Raw genomic sequence first — 22,134 nt, 5'->3', positions numbered from 1 at the left:
ACTACAGTATTGCACCCTACAGTATTGGACATTGCAATATTGGACACTACAGTATTGCACCCGACAGCATTGGACATTACAGTATTGGACATTACGTTATTGGACCCTACAGTATTGGACATTACAGTATTGTACCTTACAATATTGGACCCTACAGTATTGGACATTACAGTATTGGACCCTACAGTATTGGACATTACATTATTGGACATTACAGTATTGTATCCGACAGTACTAGACATTGCAGTATTGGACATTACAGTATTGGACCCTACAGTATTGGACTTTACAGTATTGGATAATACAGTATTGCACCCTACAGTATTGGACATGACAGTATTGGACCCTACAGTATTGAACACTACAGTATTGGACTCTACAGTATTGGGACACTACAGTATTGGACTCCACAGTATTGGACATTACAGCATTGGATCTAACACTATTGGACCCTACAGTATTGGACACTTCAGTATTGGACACTACATTATTGGACATTACAATATTGGACATTACAGTATTGCACCCTACAGTATTGCACCGTACAGTATTGAACATTACAGAATTGGAACCCTACAGTATTGCGAACTACAGTATTGGACATTACAGTATTGGACCCTACAGTATTGGACTCTACAGTTTTGGACACTACAGTATTGGGACACTACAGTATTGGACATTACAGTATTGGACCCTACAGCATTGGACACTTCAGTATAGGACATTACAGTATTGGACATTACAGTTTTGGACATAACAGTATTGCACCCTACAGTATTGCACCCTACAGTATTGAACATTACGGAATTGGAACCCAACAGTATTGGACACTACAGTATTGCACCCAACAGTATTGGACATTACAGTATTGGACCCTACAGTATTGGACATTACTGTATTGGGCACTACAGTATTGGACCCTACACTATTGGACACTACAGTTTTGGACACTACAGTATTGGACACTACAGTTTTGGACACTACAGTATTGGACACTACAGTATTGCACCCTACAGTATTGGACTCTACAGTATTGCTCACTACAGTATTGGACACTAGAGTATTGCACACTACAGTATTGCACCCTGCAGTATTGCACCCTACAGTATTAGACACTACAGTATTGCACCCTACAGTGTTGGACATTACAGTATTGGACCCTACAGTATTGGACACTACAGTTTTTGGACACTACAGTTTTGGACACTGCGGTATTGGAAACTGCAGTATTGCACCCTACAGTATTGGACACTACAGTATTGCTCAATACAGTATTGCACCCTTCAGTATTGGACATTACAGAATTGGACATTACAGTATTGCACCCTGCAGTATTGGGACACCACAGTATTGGACACTACAGTATTGGACACTACAGTATTGGACACTGCAGTGTTGCACCCTACAGTATTGGACACTACAGTATTGCACCCTAGAGTGTTGGACATTACAGTGTTGAACACTACAGTTTTGGGACACTACAGTATTGGACACTACAGTATTGGTCACTACAGTATTTGACACTAATGTATTGCACCCTACAGTATTCGACACTACAGTCTGGCACCCTGCAGTATTGGACACTACAGTATTGCACCCCACAATATTGGACACTACAGTATTGGACACTGCTGTATTGCACCCTACAGTATTGGACCCTACAGTATTGGACCCAACAGTATTGCACCCTACAGCATTGGACATTACAGCATTTGACCTTCAGTATTGGACAATACAGTATTGCACACTTCAGTATTGGACATTACAGTGTTTGACACTACAGTATTGCACCCGACAGTATTGGACATTACAGTATTGGACATTACAGTATTGTACCCAACAGTATTGGACATTACAGTATTGGACCCTACAGTATTGAACATTACAGTCTTGGACACTACAGTATTGCGCCCTACAGTATTGAGACTATACAGTATTGCACCCTACAGTATTGGACTCTACAGTATTGCACCCTACAGTATTGGACATTACAGTTTTGGACATTACAGTATTGGACACTACAGTATTGGAAACTGCAGTATTGCACCCGACAGTGTTGGACATTACAGTATTGGACAGTACAGTTTTGGGACACTACAGTATTGGACACAACGGTATTGGACACTACTGTATTGGGACACTACAGTTTTGGACACTACAGTATTGGACACTAGAGTATTGCACACTACAGTATTGCACCCTGCAGTATTGCACCCTACTGTATTGGACACGACAGTATTGCACCCTACAGTATTGGACCCTACAGTATTGCACCCTACATTGTTGGACATTACATATTGGACCCTACAGTATTGGACATTACAGTATTGGACATTACAGTATTGCACCCAACAGTATTGGACATTACAGTATTGGACCCTACAGTATTGAACATTACAGTCTTGGACACTATCGTATTGCACCCTACAGTATTGGGACTATACAGTATTGGACATTACAGTATTGCACCCTGCAGTATTGGACCCTACAGTATTGCACCCTACAGTATTGGACATTACAGTATTGGACATTTCAGTATTGGACACTATAGTATTGGGCACTACAGTTTTGGGACACGACAGTATTTGACACTACAGTATTGGAAACTGCAGTATTGCACCTTACAGTGTTGAACATTACAGTATTGGACATTACAGTTTTGGGACACTACAGTATTGGACACTACAGTATTGCACCATACAGAATTGGACATTACAGTATTGGACCCTACAGCATTGGATCTAACACTATTGGACCCTACCGTATTGGACACTACAGTATTGGACACTACAGTATTGGACTCTACAGTATTGCACCCTACATTATTGGACTCTACAGTATTGCACCCTATAGTATTGGACATTACAGTATTGGACATTTCAGTATTGGACACTACAGTATTGGACACTACAGTTTTGGGACACTACAGTATTGGACACTTCAGTATTGGAAACTGCAGTATTGCACCCTACAGTGTTGAACATTACAGTGTTGGACATTACAGTTTTGGGACACTACAGTATTGGACACTACAGTATTGGACACTACAGTATTGGACACTACAGTATTGGGACACTACAGTTTTGGACACTACAGTATTGGACACAACAGTATTGAACACTATTGGACATTACAGTATTGGACCCGACAGTATTGAACACGAAGGTATTGGACTCTACAGTATTGGACTCCACAGTGTTGGACACTACAGTATTGGGACACTACAGTTTTGGATACTACAGTATTGCACCCTACAGTATTGGAAATTAAAGAATTGGGACGCTACAGTACTGGACTCTACAGTATTGGACTCTACAGTCTTGGGACTCTACAGTACTGGACTCTACAGTACTGGACTCTACAGTACTGGACTCTACATTATTGAACACTACAGTATTGGACACTTCAGTACTGAACATTACAGTGTTGGACATTACAGAATTGGACCCAACAGTATTGAACACTACAGTATTGGACTCTACAGTATTGGACACTACAGTATTGGGACACTACAGTATTGGACACTACAGTATTGCACCCTACAGTGTTGGACATTACAGTATTGGACCCAACAGTATTGAACACTACAGTATTGGACTCTACAGTATTGGACTCTACAGTATTGGACATTACAGTATTGGACCCTACAGCATTGCATCGAACACTATTGGACCCTAGAGTATTGGAGACTTCAGTATTGGACATTACAGTATTGGACATTACAGTCTTGCACCCTACAGTATTGCACCCTACAGTATTGAACATTACAGAATTGGAACCCTACAGTATTGGACACTACAGTATTGCACCCAACAGTATTGGACATTACAGTATTGGACCCTACAGTATTGAACATTACAGTCTTGGACACTACAGTATTGCGCCCTACAGTATTGGACATTACAGTATTGGACCCTTCAATTTTGGACAATGCAGTATTTGACACTACAGTATTGCACCCTAACAGTATTGGACATTACAGTATTGGACTTTACAGTATTGCACCCAACAGTATTGGACATTACAGTCTTGGACACTACAGTATTGCACCCTACAGTATTGGGACTCTACAGTACTGGACTCTACAGTATTGGGACTCTACATTATTGAACACTACAGTATTGGACACTTCAGTATTGAACATTACAGTGTTGGACATTACAGAATTGGACCCAACAGTATTGAACACTACAGGATTGGACTCTACAGTATTGGACACTACAGTATTGGGACACTACAGTATTGGACACTACAGTATTGCACCCTACAGTGTTGGACATTACAGTATTGGACCCAACAGTATTGAACACTACAGTATTGGACTCTACAGTATTGGACTCTACAGTATTGGACTCTACAGTATTGGACATTACAGTATTGGACCCGACAGCATTGCATCGAACACTATTGGACCCTACAGTATTGGAGACTTCAGTATTGGACATTACAGTATTGGACATTACAGTCTTGCACCCTACAGTATTGCACCCTACAGTATTGAACATTACAGAATTGGAACCCTACAGTATTGGACACTACAGTATTGCACCCAACAGTATTGGACATTACAGTATTGGACCCTACAGTATTGAACATTACAGTCTTGGACTCTACAGTATTGCGCCCTACAGTATTGGACATTACAGTATTGGACCCTTCAATTTTGGACATTACAGTATTTGACACTACAGTATTGCACCCTAACAGTATTGGACATTACAGTATTGGACTTTACAGTATTGCACCCAACAGTATTGGACATTACAGTATTGGACACTACAGTATTGCACCCAACAGTATTGGACATTACAGTATTGGACCCTACAGTATTGAACATTACAGTCTTGGACACTACAGTATTGCGCCCTACAGTATTGGACATTACAGTATTGGACCCTTCAATTTTGGACAATGCAGTATTTGACACTACAGTATTGCACCCTGACAGTATTGGACATTACAGTATTGGACTTTACAGTATTGCACCCAACAGTATTGGACATTACAGTCTTGGACACTACAGTATTGCACCCTACAGTATTGGGACTCTACAGTACTGGACTCTACAGTATTGGGACTCTACATTATTGAACACTACAGTATTGGACACTTCAGTATTGAACATTACAGTGTTGGACATTACAGAATTGGACCCAACAGTATTGAACACTACAGGATTGGACTCTACAGTATTGGACACTACAGTATTGGGACACTACAGTATTGGACTCTACAGTATTGGACATTACAGTATTGGACCCGACAGCATTGCATCGAACACTATTGGACCCTACAGTATTGGAGACTTCAGTATTGGACATTACAGTATTGGACATTACAGTCTTGCACCCTACAGTATTGCACCCTACAGTATTGAACATTACAGAATTGGAACCCTACAGTATTGGACACTACAGTATTGCACCCAACAGTATTGGACATTACAGTATTGGACCCTACAGTATTGAACATTACAGAATTGGAACCCTACAGTATTGGACACTACAGTATTGCACCCAACAGTATTGGACATTACAGTATTGGACCCTACAGTATTGAACATTACAGTCTTGGACTCTACAGTATTGCGCCCTACAGTATTGGACATTACAGTATTGGACCCTTCAATTTTGGACATTACAGTATTTGACACTACAGTATTGCACCCTAACAGTATTGGACATTACAGTATTGGACTTTACAGTATTGCACCCAACAGTATTGGACATTACAGTATTGGACACTACAGTATTGCACCCAACAGTATTGGACATTACAGTATTGGACCCTACAGTATTGAACATTACAGTCTTGGACACTACAGTATTGCGCCCTACAGTATTGGACATTACAGTATTGGACCCTTCAATTTTGGACAATGCAGTATTTGACACTACAGTATTGCACCCTGACAGTATTGGACATTACAGTATTGGACTTTACAGTATTGCACCCAACAGTATTGGACATTACAGTCTTGGACACTACAGTATTGCACCCTACAGTATTGGGACTCTACAGTACTGGACTCTACAGTATTGGGACTCTACATTATTGAACACTACAGTATTGGACACTTCAGTATTGAACATTACAGTGTTGGACATTACAGAATTGGACCCAACAGTATTGAACACTACAGGATTGGACTCTACAGTATTGGACACTACAGTATTGGGACACTACAGTATTGGACTCTACAGTATTGGACATTACAGTATTGGACCCGACAGCATTGCATCGAACACTATTGGACCCTACAGTATTGGAGACTTCAGTATTGGACATTACAGTATTGGACATTACAGTCTTGCACCCTACAGTATTGCACCCTACAGTATTGAACATTACAGAATTGGAACCCTACAGTATTGGACACTACAGTATTGCACCCAACAGTATTGGACATTACAGTATTGGACCCTACAGTATTGAACATTACAGAATTGGAACCCTACAGTATTGGACACTACAGTATTGCACCCAACAGTATTGGACATTACAGTATTGGACCCTACAGTATTGAACATTACAGTCTTGGACTCTACAGTATTGCGCCCTACAGTATTGGACATTACAGTATTGGACCCTTCAATTTTGGACATTACAGTATTTGACACTACAGTATTGCACCCTAACAGTATTGGACATTACAGTATTGGACTTTACAGTATTGCACCCAACAGTATTGGACATTACAGTCTTGGACACTACAGTATTGCACCCTACAGTATTGGGACTATACAGTATTGGACATTACAGTATTGAACCCTACAGTATTGGACTCTACAGTATTGCACCCTAACGTATTGGACATTACAGTATTGGACATTTTAGTATTGGACACTATAGTATTGGACACTACAGTTTTGGGACACTACAGTATTGGACACTTCAGTATTGGAAACTGCAGTATTGCACCCTACAGTGTTGAACATTACAGTATTGGACATTACGGTTTTGGGACACTACAGTATTGGACACTACAGCATTGGACACGACAGTATTGGGACACTACAGTTTTGGACACTGCAGTATTGGACACTACAGTATTGCACCCTACAGTATTGCACCCCACAGTGTTGGTCATTACAGTATTGGACTCTACAGCATTGGATCTAACACTATTGGACCTACCGTATTGGACACTTCAGTATTGGACACTACAGTATTGAACACTATTGGACACTACAGTATTGCACCCCACAGTGTTGGACATTACAGTATTGGACCCTACAGTATTGAACACTACAGTATTGGCCTCTACAGTATTGGACTCTACAGTGTTGGACACTACAGTATTGGACACTACAGTATTGGGACACTACAGTTTTGGATACTACAGTATTGCACCCTACAGTATTGGAAATTAAAGAATTGGGATGCTACAGTACTGGACTCTACAGTATTGGACTCTACAGTCTTGGGACTCTACAGTACTGGACTCTACAGTACTGGACTCTACAGTCTTGGGACTCTACAGTACTGGACTCTACAGTACTGGACTCTACAGTATTGGGACTCTACAGTACTGGACTCTACAGTATTGAACACTACAGTATTGCACACTTCAGTATTGCACCCTACAGTATTGGACACTACAGTGTTGAACACTACAGTGTTGGACATTACAGTATTGGACATTACATTATTGGACACTACAGTTTTGGGACACTACAGTATTGGACACTACAGTATTGGAAACTGCAGTATTGCATCCTACAGTGTTGGACATTACAGTATTGGACACTACAGTTTTGGGACTCTACAGTTTTGGACACTACAGTATTGGGCACTACAGTATTGGGACTATACAGTGTTGGACATTACAGTATTGCACCCTACAGTATTGGGCTCTACAGTATTGCACCCTACAGTATTGGACATTACAGTTTTGGACATTACAGTATTGGACACTACAGTATTGCACCCTACAGCATTGGACGTTACAGCATTGGACTTAAAGTATTGGACATTACAGTCTTGGACACTACAGTATTGCGCCCTACAGTATTGGACATTACAGTATTGCACCCTACAGCATTGGACATTACAGCATTGGACTTACAATATTGGACATTACAGTATTGGACCCTACAGTATTGAACATTACAGTCTTGGACACTGCAGTATTGCGCCCTACAGTTTTGGACACTACAGTATTGGACACTACAGTATTGGGACTATACAGTATTGGACATTACAGTATTGCACCCTACAGTATTGGACTCTACAGTATTGCACCCTACAGTATTGGACATTACAGTATTGCACATTACATTATTGGACACTACAGTTTTGGGACACTACAGTATTGGACACTACAGTATTGGAAACTGCAGTATTGCACCCTACAGTGTTGGACATTACAGTATTGCACCCTACAGTATTGGGCTCTACAGTATTGCACCCAACAGTATTGGACATTACAGTTTTGGACACTACAGTATTGGACACTACAGTTTTGGGACACTACAGTATTGGACACTACAGTATTGGACACTACAGTATTGGGACACTACATTTTTGGACACGACAGTATTGGACACTATAGTATTGCACCCTACAGTATTGGACACTACAGTATTGCTCACCACAGTATTGGACACTATAGTATTGCACACTGCAGTATTGCACCCTGCAGTATTGAACCCTACTCTATTGGACACTACAGTATTGCACCCTACAGTATTGGACCCTACAGTATTGCACCCTACAGTGTTGGACATTATAGTATTGGACCCTACAGTATTGGACTCTACAGTGTTGGACATTACAGTATTGGACCCTTCAATATTGGACATTACAGTATTGGACCCTTCAATATTGGACATTACAGCATTTGACACTACAGTATTGGACATTACAGTATTGGACATTACAGTATTGCACCCAACAGTATTGGACATTACAGTATTGGACTCTACAGTATTGAACATTACAGTCTTGGACACTACAGTATTGCACCCTACAGTATTGGACTCTACAGTATTGGACCCTACCGTATTGAACATTACAGTCTTGGACACTACAGTATTGCACCCTACAGTATTGGGACTATACAGTATTGGACATTACAGTATTGCACCCTACAGTATTGGACTCTACAGTATTGCACCCTACAGTATTGGACATTACAGTATTGGACATTTCAGTATTGGAGACTATAGTATTGGACACTACAGTTTTGGGACACGACAGTATTGGACACTACAGTATTGGAAACTGCAGTATTGCACCCTACAGTGTTGAACATTACAGTGTTGGACATTACAGTTTTGGGACACTACAGTATTGGACACTACAGTATTGCACCATACAGTATTGGACACTACAGTATTGCACCCTACAGTATTGGACCCTACAGTATTGCACCCTACAGTGTTGGACATTACAGTATTGGACACTACAGTATTGGATACTACAGTATTGAACACTATTGGGTACTACAGTATTGCACCCTACAGTATTGGAAATTAAAGAATTGGGACTCTACAGTGCTGGACTCTACAGTATTGGACTCTACAGTCTTGGGACTCTACAGTGCTGGACTCTACAGTACTGGACTCGACAGTATTGGGACTCTACAGTACTGGACTCTACAGTATTGAACACTACAGTATTGGACACTTCAGTATTGCACCCTACAGTATTGGACACTACAGTGTTGAACACTACAGTGTTGGACTCTACAGTATTGGGACTCTACAGTCCTGGTCTCTACAGTATTGAACACTACAGTATTGGACACTACAGTATTGGACACTGCAGTATTGCACCCTACAGTATTGGACACTGCAGTATTGGACATTACAGTGTTGGACTTTACAGTATTGGACCCAACAGTATTGAACACTACAGTATTGGACTCTACAGTATTGGGACTCTGCAGTCCTGGTCTCTACAGTATTGAACACTACAGTATTGGACACTACAGTATTGGACACTGCAGTATTGCACCTTACAGTATTGCACCCTACAGTGTTGGACATTACAATATTGGACCCAACAGTATTGAACACTAAAGTATTGGACTCTACAGTATTGGACACTACAGTATTGGGACACTACAGTATTGGACTCTACAGTATTGGACATTACAGTATTGGACACTACAGTATTGCACCCTTCAGTATTGGACATTACAGTGTTTGACACTACAGTATTGCACCCTGCAGTATTGGACATTACAGTATTGGGCCCTACAGTATTGAACATTACAGTCTTGGACACTACAGTATTGCGCCCTACAGTATTGGACATTACAGTATTGCACCCTACAGTATTGGACATTACAATATTGGACACTAAAGTATTGCACCCCACAGCATTGGACATTACAGCATTGGACTTACAATATTGGACATTACAGTATTGGACCCTACAGTATTGAACATTACAGTCTTGGACACTGCAGTATTGCGCCCTACAGTTTTGGACACTACAGTATTGGACACTACAGTATTGGGACTATACAGTATTGGACATTACAGTATTGCACCCTGCAGTATTGGACTCTACAGTATTGCACCCTACAGTATTGGACATTACAGTATTGGACATTATATTATTGGACACTACAGTTTTGGGACACGACAGTATTGGACACTACAGTATTGGAAACTGCAGTATTGCACCCTACAGTGTTGGACATTACAGTATTGGACACTACAGTTTTGGGACACTACAGTTTTGGACACTACAGTATTGGGCACTACAGTATTGGGACTATACAGTGTTGGACATTACAGTATTGCACCCTACAGTATTGGGCTCTACAGTATTGCACCCTACAGTATTGGACATTACAGTTTTGGACATTACAGTATTGGACACTACAGTATTGGACACTACAGTTTTGGGAAGCTACAGTATTGGACACTACAGTATTGGAAACTGCAGTATTGCACCCGACAGTGTTGGACATTACAGTATTGGACACTACAGTTTTGGGACACTACAGTATTGGACACTACAGTATTGGACACTATAGTATTGCACCGTACAGTATTGGACACTACAGTATTGCTCACCACAGTATTGGACACTAGAGTATTGCACCCTGCAGTATTGCACCCTGCAGTATTGCACCCTACTGTATTGGACACTACAGTATTGCACCCTACAGTGTTGGACATTATAGTATTGGACCCTACAGTATTGTACTCTACAGTGTTGGACATTACAGTATTGGACCCTTCAATATTGGACATTACAGTATTGGACCCTTCAATATTGGACATTACAGTATTTGACACTACAGTATTGCATCCTACAGTATTGGACATTACAGTATTGGACATTACAGTATTGCACCCAACAGTATTGGACATTACAGTATTGGACCCTACAGTATTGAACATTACAGTCTTGGACACTACAGTATTGCACCCTACAGTATTGGACTCTACAGTATTGGACCCTACAGTATTGAACATTACAGTCTTGGACACTATAGTATTGCACCCTACAGTATTGGGACTATACAGTATTGGACATTACAGTATTGCACCCTACAGTATTGGACTCTACAGTATTGCACCCTACAGTATTGCACCCTACAGTATTGGACTCTACAGTATTGCACCCTACAGTATTGGACATTTCAGTATTGGACATTTCAGTATTGGACACTATAGTATTGGACACTACAGTTTTGTGACACTACAGTATTGGACACTACAGTATTGGAAACTGCAGTATTGCACCCTACAGTGTTGAACATTGCAGTATTGGACATTACAGTTTTGGGACACTACAGTATTGGACACTACAGTATTGCTCCATACAATATTGGACACTACAGTATTGCACCCTACATTATTGGACCCTACAGTATTGCACCCTACAGTGTTGGACATTACAGTCTTGGACCCTACAGCATTGCATCCAGCACTATTGGACCCTACCGTATTGGACACTTCAGTATTGGACACTACAGTATTGAACACTATTGCACCCTACAGTATTGGAAATTAAAGAATTGGGACTCTACAGTACTGGACTCTACAGTATTGGACTCTACAGTCTTGGGACTCTACAGTACTGGACTCTACAGTACTGGACTCTACAGTATTGGGACTCTACAGTACTGGACTCTACAGTATTGAACACTACAGTATTGGACACTTCAGTATTGCACCCTACAGTATTGGACACTACAGTGTTGAACACTACAGTACTGTACCCTACAGTATTGGACCCAACAGTATTGCACCCTACAGTATTGGACATTACAGTATTGGACACTACAGTATTGAACACTACAGTATTGGACTCTACAGTATTGGGACACTACAGTATTGGATACTACAGTATTGCACCCTACAGCATTGGACATTACAGTATTGGACATTACAGTATTGCACCCAACAGTATGGGGCATTACAGTATTGGACCCTACAGGATGGAACATTACAGTCTTGGACACTACAGTATTGCACCCTACAGTAGTGGGACTATACAGTATTGGACATAACAGTATTGCACCCTACAGTATTGGACCCTACAGTATTGAACATTACAGTCTTGGAGAGCAAGGAGGTTATGATGGATCTGTATAAAACACTGGTTAGGCCACAGCTGGAGTACTGTGTGCAGTCCTGGTCGCCGCACTACAGGAAGGATGTGATCGCTTTGGAGAGGGTGCAGAGGAGATTCACCAGGATGTTACCAGGGCTGGAGCGCTTCAGCTATGAAGAGAGACTGGGAAGATTGGGTTTGTTTTCCTTGGAGCAGAGGAGGCTGAGGGGGGACATGATTGAGGTGTACAAAATTATGAGGGGCATAGATAGGATGGATACTCAGGAGCTTTTTCCCTTCGTTGAGGGTTCTCTAACAAGGGGGCATAGATTCAAGGTAAAAGGCGGGAGGTTTAGAGGGGATTTGAGAAAGAACTTTTTCACCCAGAGGGTGGTTGGAGTCTGGAACTCACTGCCTGAGAGGGTTGTGGAGGCAGGAACCCTCACAACATTCAAGAAGCATTTGGATGAGCACTTGAAATGCCATAGCATACAAGGCTACGGACCAAATGCTGGAATATGGGATTAGATTAGACTGGGCTTGATGGCCAGCGCGGACACGATGGGCCGAAGGGCCTCTATCCGTGCTGTATAACTCTATGACTCTATGACACTACAGTATTGCACCCTACAGTATTGGACATCACAGTATTGGATATTTCAGTGTTGGACACTACAGTATTGGACACTTCAGTATTGGAAACTGCAGTATTGCACCCTACAGTGTTGAACATTACAGTATTGGACATTACAGTTTTGGGACACTACAGTATTGGACACTTCAGTATTGGACACTACAGTATTGGACACTTCAGTATTGGACACAACAGTATTGCACCCTACAGTGTTGGACATTACAGTATTGGACTCTACAGTGTTAGACACTACAGTATTGGACACTACAGTATTGGACACTTCAGTATTGGACACTACAGTATTGGGACACTACAGTATTGGACACTGCAGTATTGGACTCTACAGTATTGGACATTACAGAATTGGACATTACAGAATTGGACATTACAGTATTGCACCCTACAGTATTGGAAATTAAAGAATTGGGACTCTACAGTACTGGACTCTACAGTATTGGGACTCTACAGTACTGGACTCAACTGTATTGAACACTACAGTATTGGACACTTCAGTATTGCACCCTACAGTATTGGACACTACAGTGTTGAACACTACAGTACTGTACCCTACAGTATTGGACCCAACATTATTGCACCCTACAGTGTTGGACATTACAGTATTGGACCCTACAGTATTGAACACTACAGTATTGGGACTCGACAGTCCTGGTCTCTACAGTATTGGACACTACAGTTTTGGACACTACAGTATTGGACATTACAGTATTGAACACTATTGGACACTACAGTATTCTCCCTACAGTGTTGGACATTACAGTATTGGACATTACAGTCTTGCACCCTACAGTATTGCACCCTACAGTATTGAACATTACATAATTGGAACCCTACAGTATTGGACATTACAATATTGAACACAAAAGTATTGCACTTTACAGCATTGGACATTACAGCATTGGACTTACAATATTGGACATTACAGTATTGCACCCTTCAGTATTTGACATTACAGTGTTTGACACGACAGTATTGCACCCTACAGTATTGGACATTACAGTATTGGACCCTGCAGTATTGAACATTACAGTCTTGGACACTACAGTATTGCGCCCTACAGTTTTGGACACTACAGTATTGGACACTACAGTATTGGGACTATACAGTATTGGACATTACAGTATTGCACCCTACAGTATTGGACTCTAGAGTATTGCACCCTACAGTATTGGACATTACAGTATTGGACATTACAGTATTGGACACTACAGTTTTGGGACACTACAGTATTGGACACTACAGTATTGGACACTACAGTATTGGAAACTGCAGTATTGCACCCTACAGTGTTGGACATTACAGTATTGGACACTACAGTATTGGACACTACAGTATTGGACACTACAGTATTGGACACTGCAGTATTGGACTCTACAGTATTGGACATTACAGAATTGGACATTACAGTATTGGACACTGCAGTATTGCACCCTGCAGTGTTGGACATTACAGCATTGGACACTACAGTTTTGGGACACTACAGTATTGGACACAACATTATTAGACACTAAAGTATTGCACCCCACTGTATTGGGACACCACAGTATTGGACACTGCAGTGTTGCACCCTACAGTATTGGACACTACAGCATTGCACCTATAGTATTGGACACTACAGTTTTGGACACTACAGTATTGGATACTACGGTATTGCACCCTACAGTATTGGATACTACAGTATTGCACCCTACAGTATTGGACACTACAGTATTGCACCCTACAGTATTGGACACTACAGTATTGCACCCCACAATATTGGACACTACAGTATTGCACCCTACAGTATTGGACACTACAGTATTGCACCCCACAATATTGGACACTACAGTATTGCACCCCACAATATTGGACACTACAGTATTGCACCCTACAGTACTGGACCCTACAGTATTGGACACTACATTATTGCACCCTGCAGTATTGGACATTACAGTATTGCACCCTGCAGTATTGGGACCCTACAGTATTGGACACTACAGTATTGCGCCCTACAGTATTGGACACTACAGTATTGGACACTACAGTTTTGGACACTACATTTTTGGACACTGCAGTATTGAACACTACAGTATTGGACACTGCAGGATTGCACCCTACAGTGTTGGACATTACAGTATTGGACACTACAGTTTTGGGACACTACAGTATTGGACACTACAGTATTGGACACTAAAGTATTGCACCCTACAGTATTGGGACACTACAGTATTGGACACTACAGTATTGGACACTACAGTATTGGACACTGCAGTATTGCACCCTACAGTATTGGACACTACAGTTTTGGACACTACAGTTTTGGACACTACAGTATTGGACACTACAGTTTTGGACACTACAGTATTGGACACTACAGTATTGCACCCTACAGTATCCGACACTACAGTATTGCACCCTACAGTATTGGACACTACAGTATTGGACACTACAGTTTTGGACACTACAGTATTGGACACTACAGTTTTGGACACTACAGTATTGGACACGACAGTATTGCACCCTACAGTATTGGACACTACTGTATTGGACACTACAGTATTGCACCCTACAGTATTGGACACTACAGTATTGGACCCTACAGTATTGGACACTACCGTATTGCAAACTACAGTATTGGACACTACAGTATTGGGACCCTACAGTATGGGACACTACAGTAATGGGACCCTACAGTATTGGACACTGCAGTATTGCACCCTACATTATTGGATATTAAAGAATTGATACTCTACAGTACTGGACTCTACAGTGTTGGGACTCTACAGTATTGGACACTACAGTATTGCACACTGCAGTATTGCACCCTACAGTACTGGACACTGCAGTATTGGAAATTACAGTATTGCACCATACAGTATTGGCCATTACAATATTGGACACTGCAGTATTGCACCCTACAGAATTGGACATTACAGTATTGAACACTACAGTATTGCACCCTACAGTATTCAACATTACAGTATTGGGACCCTACAGTACTGGGGCCCTTCAGTATTGGGACCGTTCAGTATTGGGACCGTTCAGTATTGGGACCCTACAGTATTGGGACCCTACAGTACTGGGACCCTTCAGTATTGGGACCGTTCAGTATTGGGACCCTACAGTATTGGGACCCTTCAGTATTGGGACCATTCAGTACTGGGACCCGTCAGTATTGGGACCCTACAGTATTGGGACCCTACAGTACTGGGGCCCTTCAGTATTGGGACCGTTCAGTTTTGGGACCGTTCAGTATTGGGACCCTACAGTATTGCGACCGTTCAGTATTGGGACCCTACAGTATTGGGACCCTACAGTACTTAACCCTTCAGTATTGGGACCTTCAGTACTGGGACCTTTCATTATTGGAACCTTCATTATTGGGACAATGCCTCAAAAGGCATCTCAAGCCGTCAGAAGCGTTCAGTAAGGTTGACAGGGAGGAGATTAAGCTTTGGCCAAGCTGAAGGAAATGGAGCCCCAGACGCAAGTATTAAGGTTAAGGCGAGAGACACGCTACCCAACTGCAGACCCCTGATTGACAGCTGTGTCGTGGGTTGGTCACGAGGACGATTTTGCTCTGTGCTGCTCCAGAGCACCATCACTTAGGGAAGTACTGCAGCCACCCTGCAAGAAGGTGCAGCCAAGTCTGGGATCAGACGCAATGTGTCAGCCTGTGCCAGCTGCACCAAGGCTCCAGGTGTACTTGCAGCAGGCGGCACAGTTGGCAACTGACCCTCCGCTGTCCCTGTTGCTGAGACGGCTGATCATCATGGTCATTCTGAGCTGGGTTTGCCAATGTCTGCAGACATGGTTGGTGCATCTTCACGGCTGCAGCCAGACAAGCAACGTTGGCTCCTCACCCACACTGTGCCGTGCCCCCCCGTGACATGAACACTGGCTCCTCACCCACACTGTGCCGTGCCCCCCCGTGATATGAACACTGGCTCCTCACCCACACTGTGCCGTGCCCCCCCATGACACGAACACTGGCTCCTCACCCACACTGTGCCGTGCCCCCCCATGACACGAACACTGGCTCCTCACCCACACTGTGCCGTGCCCCCCCGTGACACGAACACTGGCCTCTCACCCACACTGTGCCGTGCCCCCCCGTGACACGAACACTGGCTCCTCACCCACACTGTGCCGTGCCCCCCCGTGACACGAACACTGGCCTCTCACCCACACTGTGCCGTGCCCCCCCGTGACACGAACACTGGCTCCTCACCCACACTGTGCCGTGCCTCCCCGTGACACGAACACTGGCCTCTCACCCACACTGTGCCGTGCCCCCCCATGATATGAACACTGGCCTCTCACCCACACTGTGCCGTGCCCCCCCGTGATATGAACACTGGCTCCTCACCCACACTGTGCCGTGCCTCCCCGTGACATGAACACTGGCTCCTCACCCACACTGTGCCGTGCCTCCCCGTGACATGAACACTGGCCTCTCACCCACACTGTGCCGTGCCCCCCCGTGATATGAACACTGGCTCCTCACCCACACTGTGCCGTGCCCCCCCGTGATATGAACACTGGCTCCTCACCCACACTGTGCCGTGCCCCCCCGTGATATGAACACTGGCTCCTCACCCACACTGTGCCGTGCCCCCCCGTGACATGAACTCTGGCCTCTCACCCACACAGTGCCGTGCCCCCCCGTGACATGAACTCTGGCCTCTCACCCACACTGTGCCGTGCCCCCCCGTGATATGTTGCTATTTCAGTGCTTCTGAAGAACATTCCTGAAAATGGTTCATTCACATCTCTTCGTGATACCATTGGAGTTCTGCTGGGGCAGTCAGTTTGGGAAGAGGAACCCCCGCCAGAAAGGTCTTTGTTCAACACAAAGTAATGACCAGAACAAAAAGGCATAACTCCTTCAGGGGTGATGTCAGGAAACACTTCTTCACACAAACAGGAGTGGGAATCTGGAACTCTCTTCCTCCAAAAAGCTGTTGAAGCTGGGGGTCAATTGAAAATATCAAAACTGAGATTGATCGATTTTTGTTGGGTGAGGGGATTAAAGGATATGGAGCAAAGGCAGGTAAATGGAGTTGAGGTACAGATCAGCCGTGATCTAATTGAGTGGTGGTGCAGGCCCGAGGGGCTGAATGGCCTCCTCCTATTTCTATGTTCCTAACAACCCTTTCCACTTCCTCTTCAATCGTCAGCTCCTCTGATGTGGTGAACACACAACTCACGCTATGTTCCAGTTGTGCTGCACATCTGGGTGTTGACAGTGAGACATACGGTAACAATAGAGTGAGCAGCTGGCTCTGAGCTGCACCAGATGAGCACATGTATATCCCTAATATCTGCTGCTTGCTGTAAGGTCAGACACTGATTTAAGCAAATGTTATAAGGTCACTTATTACTCAACCTATCAAGAACACAATGACTTGTGTCAACATCAAACAAATTCGCCTGTCAAGTTTATGGCACAGGAAGGGTGATGGATGTTTTGGCTACGTTATCGGTTCATGGTAATTGATATATCCACTCTGTGAGTGTATGTACAGACCAGAGAGTTACACTGATCAGAGGGAGTCACACTGCCCAGAGTGAGTCGCATTGCCCAGTGTTTTTTTTTTATTCGTTCATGGGATGTGGGCGTCACTGGCGAGGCCGGCATTTATTGCTCATCGCTAATTGCCCTTGAGAAGGTGGTGGTGAGCCGCCTTCTTGAACCGCTGCAGTCCGTGTGGTGAAGGTTCTCCCACAGTGCTGTTAGGAAGGGAGTTCAAGGATTTTGACCCAGCGACGATGAAGGAACGGCGATATATTTCCAAGTCGGGATGGTGTGTGACTTGGAGGGGAACGTGCAGGTGGTGTTGTTCCCATGTGCCTGCTGCTCTTGTCCTTTTAGGTGGTAGAGGTCGCGGGTTTGGGAGGTGCTGTCGAAGAAGCCTTGGCGAGTTGCTGCAGTGCATCCTGTAGATGGTACACACTGCAGCCACAGTGCGCCGGTGGTGATGGGAGTGAATGTTCAGGGTGGTGGATGGGGTGCCAATCAAGCGGGCTGCTTTATCCTGGATGGTGTTGATCTTCTTGAGTGTTGTTGGAGCTGCACTCATCCAAGCAAGTGGAGAGTATTCCATCACACTCCTGACTTGTGCCTTGTAGATGGTGGAAAGGCTTATGGAGTCAGGAGGTGAGTCACTCGCCACAGAATACCCAGCCTCTGACCTGCTCTTGTATTTATGTGGCTGCTCCAGTTAAGTTTCTGGTCAATGGTGACCCCCCAGGATGTTGATGGTGGGGGATTCGGCGATGGTAATGCCGTTGATTGTCAAGGGGAGATGGTTAGATTCTCTCTTGTTGGAGATGGTCATTGCCTGGCACTTGTCTGGTGTGAATGTTACTTGCCGCTTATCAGCCCAAGCCTGGATGTTGTCCAGGTCTTGCTGCATGCGGGCACAGACTGCTTCATTATCTGAGGGGTTGCGAATGGAACTGAACACTGTGCAATCATCAGCGAACATTCCCATTTCTGATCTTCTGATGGAGGGAAGGTCATTGATGAAGCAGCTGAAGATGGTTGGGCCTAGGACACTGCCCTGAGGAACTCCTGCAGCAATGTCCTGGGGCTGAGATGATTGGCCTCCAACAACCACTACCATCTTCCTTTGTGCTAGGTATGACTCCAGCCACTGGAGTGTTTTCCCCCTGATTCCCATTGACTTCAATTTAACTAGGGCTCCTTAGTGCCACACTCTGTCAAATGCTGCCTTGATGTCAAGGGCAGTCACTCTCACCTCACCTCTGGAATTCAGCTCTTTTGTCCATGTTTGGACCAAGGTTGTAATGAGGTCTGGAGCCGAGTGGTCCTGGCGGAACCCAAACTGAGCATCGGTGAGCAGGTTATTGGTGAGTAAGTGTCGCTTGATAGCACTGTCGACGACACCTTCCATCACTTTGCTGATGATTGAGAGTAGACTGATGGGGCGATAATTGGTCGGATTGGATTTGTCCTGCTTTTTGTGGACAGGACATACCTGGGCAATTTTCCACATTGTCGGGTAGATGCCAGTGTTGTAGCTGTACTGGAACAGCTTGGCTAGAGGCACGGCTAGTTCTGGAGCACAAATCTTCAGCACTACAGCTGGGATGTTGTCGGGGCCCATAGCCTTTGCTGTATCCAGTGCACTCAGCCGTTTCTTGCTATCACGTGGAGTGAATCGAATTGGCTGAAGACTGGCTTCTGTGATGGTGGGGATATCGGGAGGAGGCCGAGATGGATCATCCACTCGGCACTTCTGGCTGAAGATGGTTACAAACGCTTCAGCCTTGTCTTTTGCACTCACGTGCTGGACTCCGCCATCGTTGAGGATGGGGATGTTTACAGAGCCTCCTCCTCCCGTTAGTTGTTTAATTGTCCACCACCATTCACGACTGGATGTGGCAGGACTGCAGAGCTTTGATCTGATCCGTTGGTTCCCCTGTTTAGCATGCATGTAGTCCTGAGTTGTAGCTTCACCAGGTTGGCACCTCATTTTTAGGTACGCCTGGTGCTGCTCCTGGCATGCTCTTCTACACTCCTCATTGAACCAGATTTGATCCCCTGGCTTGTTGGTAATGGTAGAGTGAGGAATATGCCGGGCCATGAGGTTACAGATTGTGCTGGAATACAATTCTGCTGCTGCTGATGGCCCACAGCGCCTCATGGATGCCCAGTTTTGAGCTGCTAGATCTGTTCTGAATCTATCCCATTTAGCACGGTGGTAGTGCCACACAATACTTATCAGAGTGAGTCACACTGCCCAGAGTGAATCGCACTGCCCAGTGTGAGTCATACTTATCAGAGTGAGTCACACTGCCCAGTGTGAGTCACATTTATCAGAGTGAGTTACACTGCCGAGAGTGAGTCACACTGCCCAGTATGAGTCACACTGCCCAGAGTGAGTCACATGGCCCAGAGTGAGTCACATGGCCCAGAGTGAGTCACACTGCCCAGAGTGAGTCACACAGCCCAGAGTGAGTCACATGGCCCAGAGTGAGTCACACTGCCCAGTGTGATTCACACTTATCAGAGTGAGTGACACAGCCCAGGGTGAGTCACACAAACCAGAGTGAGTCACACAGAACGGTGTGAGTCATACTGTCCAGAGTGGTTCACGCTGTCCAGTTCACTACCCAGTGACCCCTGGGTTGAAGAGGGGGGAAATCAGCCAAGGTTCCTGGTTCTGATCACTGTCCAGTGACCCCTGCTGGAAAGTGCAGGTATCTAGAGGTCTGGGGAGGACAGGGTCGAGCTCAGCTTTGATTCCCCCTATCAGCTGATTGACAGTCTGTGCACATGGATAAGGACTGGGAGCAGCCAGCAGAAATCATGTCTTTGATAGATTTGGGGGGAATCAAGGGACCAGGAAGGTTAGAACCATGGTTACAATTCACCATGGTTACAATTCACCATGGTTACAATCCACCATGGTTACAATTCACCATGGTTACAACTCACCATGGTTACAACTCACCATGGTTACAATTCACCATGGTTACAAGCCACCATGGTTACAACTCACCATGGTTACAACTCACCATGGTTACAATTCACCATGGTTACAACTCACCATGGTTACAATTCACCATGGATGCAAGCCATCATTGTTGCAATTCACCATAGTTACAAGCCACCATGGTTAAAATTCACCATGGTTACAAGCCACCATGGTTACAATCCACCATGGTTACAATCCATAATGATTACAATCCACCAGGGTTACAATCCACCATGGTTGCAATCTATGATTTCAGGGTTATTGATGGAAAAACCAAACTTTGACTCAATTTTTTCTTTTTGCAGAGGGAGATCCTGATGGACATTTTAGGATTGACAGAAGCAGTGGTGTTCTGTCCACCAACAGTGGGCTGGACAGAGAATCCATTTCTTTCTATACTTTGACCATTTTGGCTCAAGACCAGGGAACTCCCCAACACAGCAGTATGGTGTCTGTCTCTGTCCAGGTGCTGGA

The 22,134-nt window shown here is 44.1% G+C and overlaps 1 protein-coding gene across 1 annotated transcript in view; it reads left to right on the top strand.

Moving 5' to 3' along the window:
* The window catches only part of LOC137310055 (protocadherin-16-like), a 351,469-nt gene that overhangs the window by 290,992 nt on the left and 38,343 nt on the right, over window positions 1-22,134 (top strand). The window contains exon 13 of the mRNA XM_067978016.1: window positions 21,966-22,134. This exon is cut by the window's right edge and continues 692 nt beyond it. Coding sequence (XP_067834117.1) covers window positions 21,966-22,134 — 169 coding nt within the window. The remainder of the gene's footprint in view (window positions 1-21,965) is intronic.

The sequence above is a fragment of the Heptranchias perlo genome, unplaced genomic scaffold (genome assembly GCF_035084215.1).
Source record: "Heptranchias perlo isolate sHepPer1 unplaced genomic scaffold, sHepPer1.hap1 HAP1_SCAFFOLD_204, whole genome shotgun sequence".
In the NCBI taxonomy this organism is placed as follows: Eukaryota; Metazoa; Chordata; class Chondrichthyes; order Hexanchiformes; family Hexanchidae; genus Heptranchias; species Heptranchias perlo.
The sequence above is the reverse complement of the archived record's forward strand: the minus strand, read 5'-3'. Positions and strand labels throughout refer to the sequence as shown.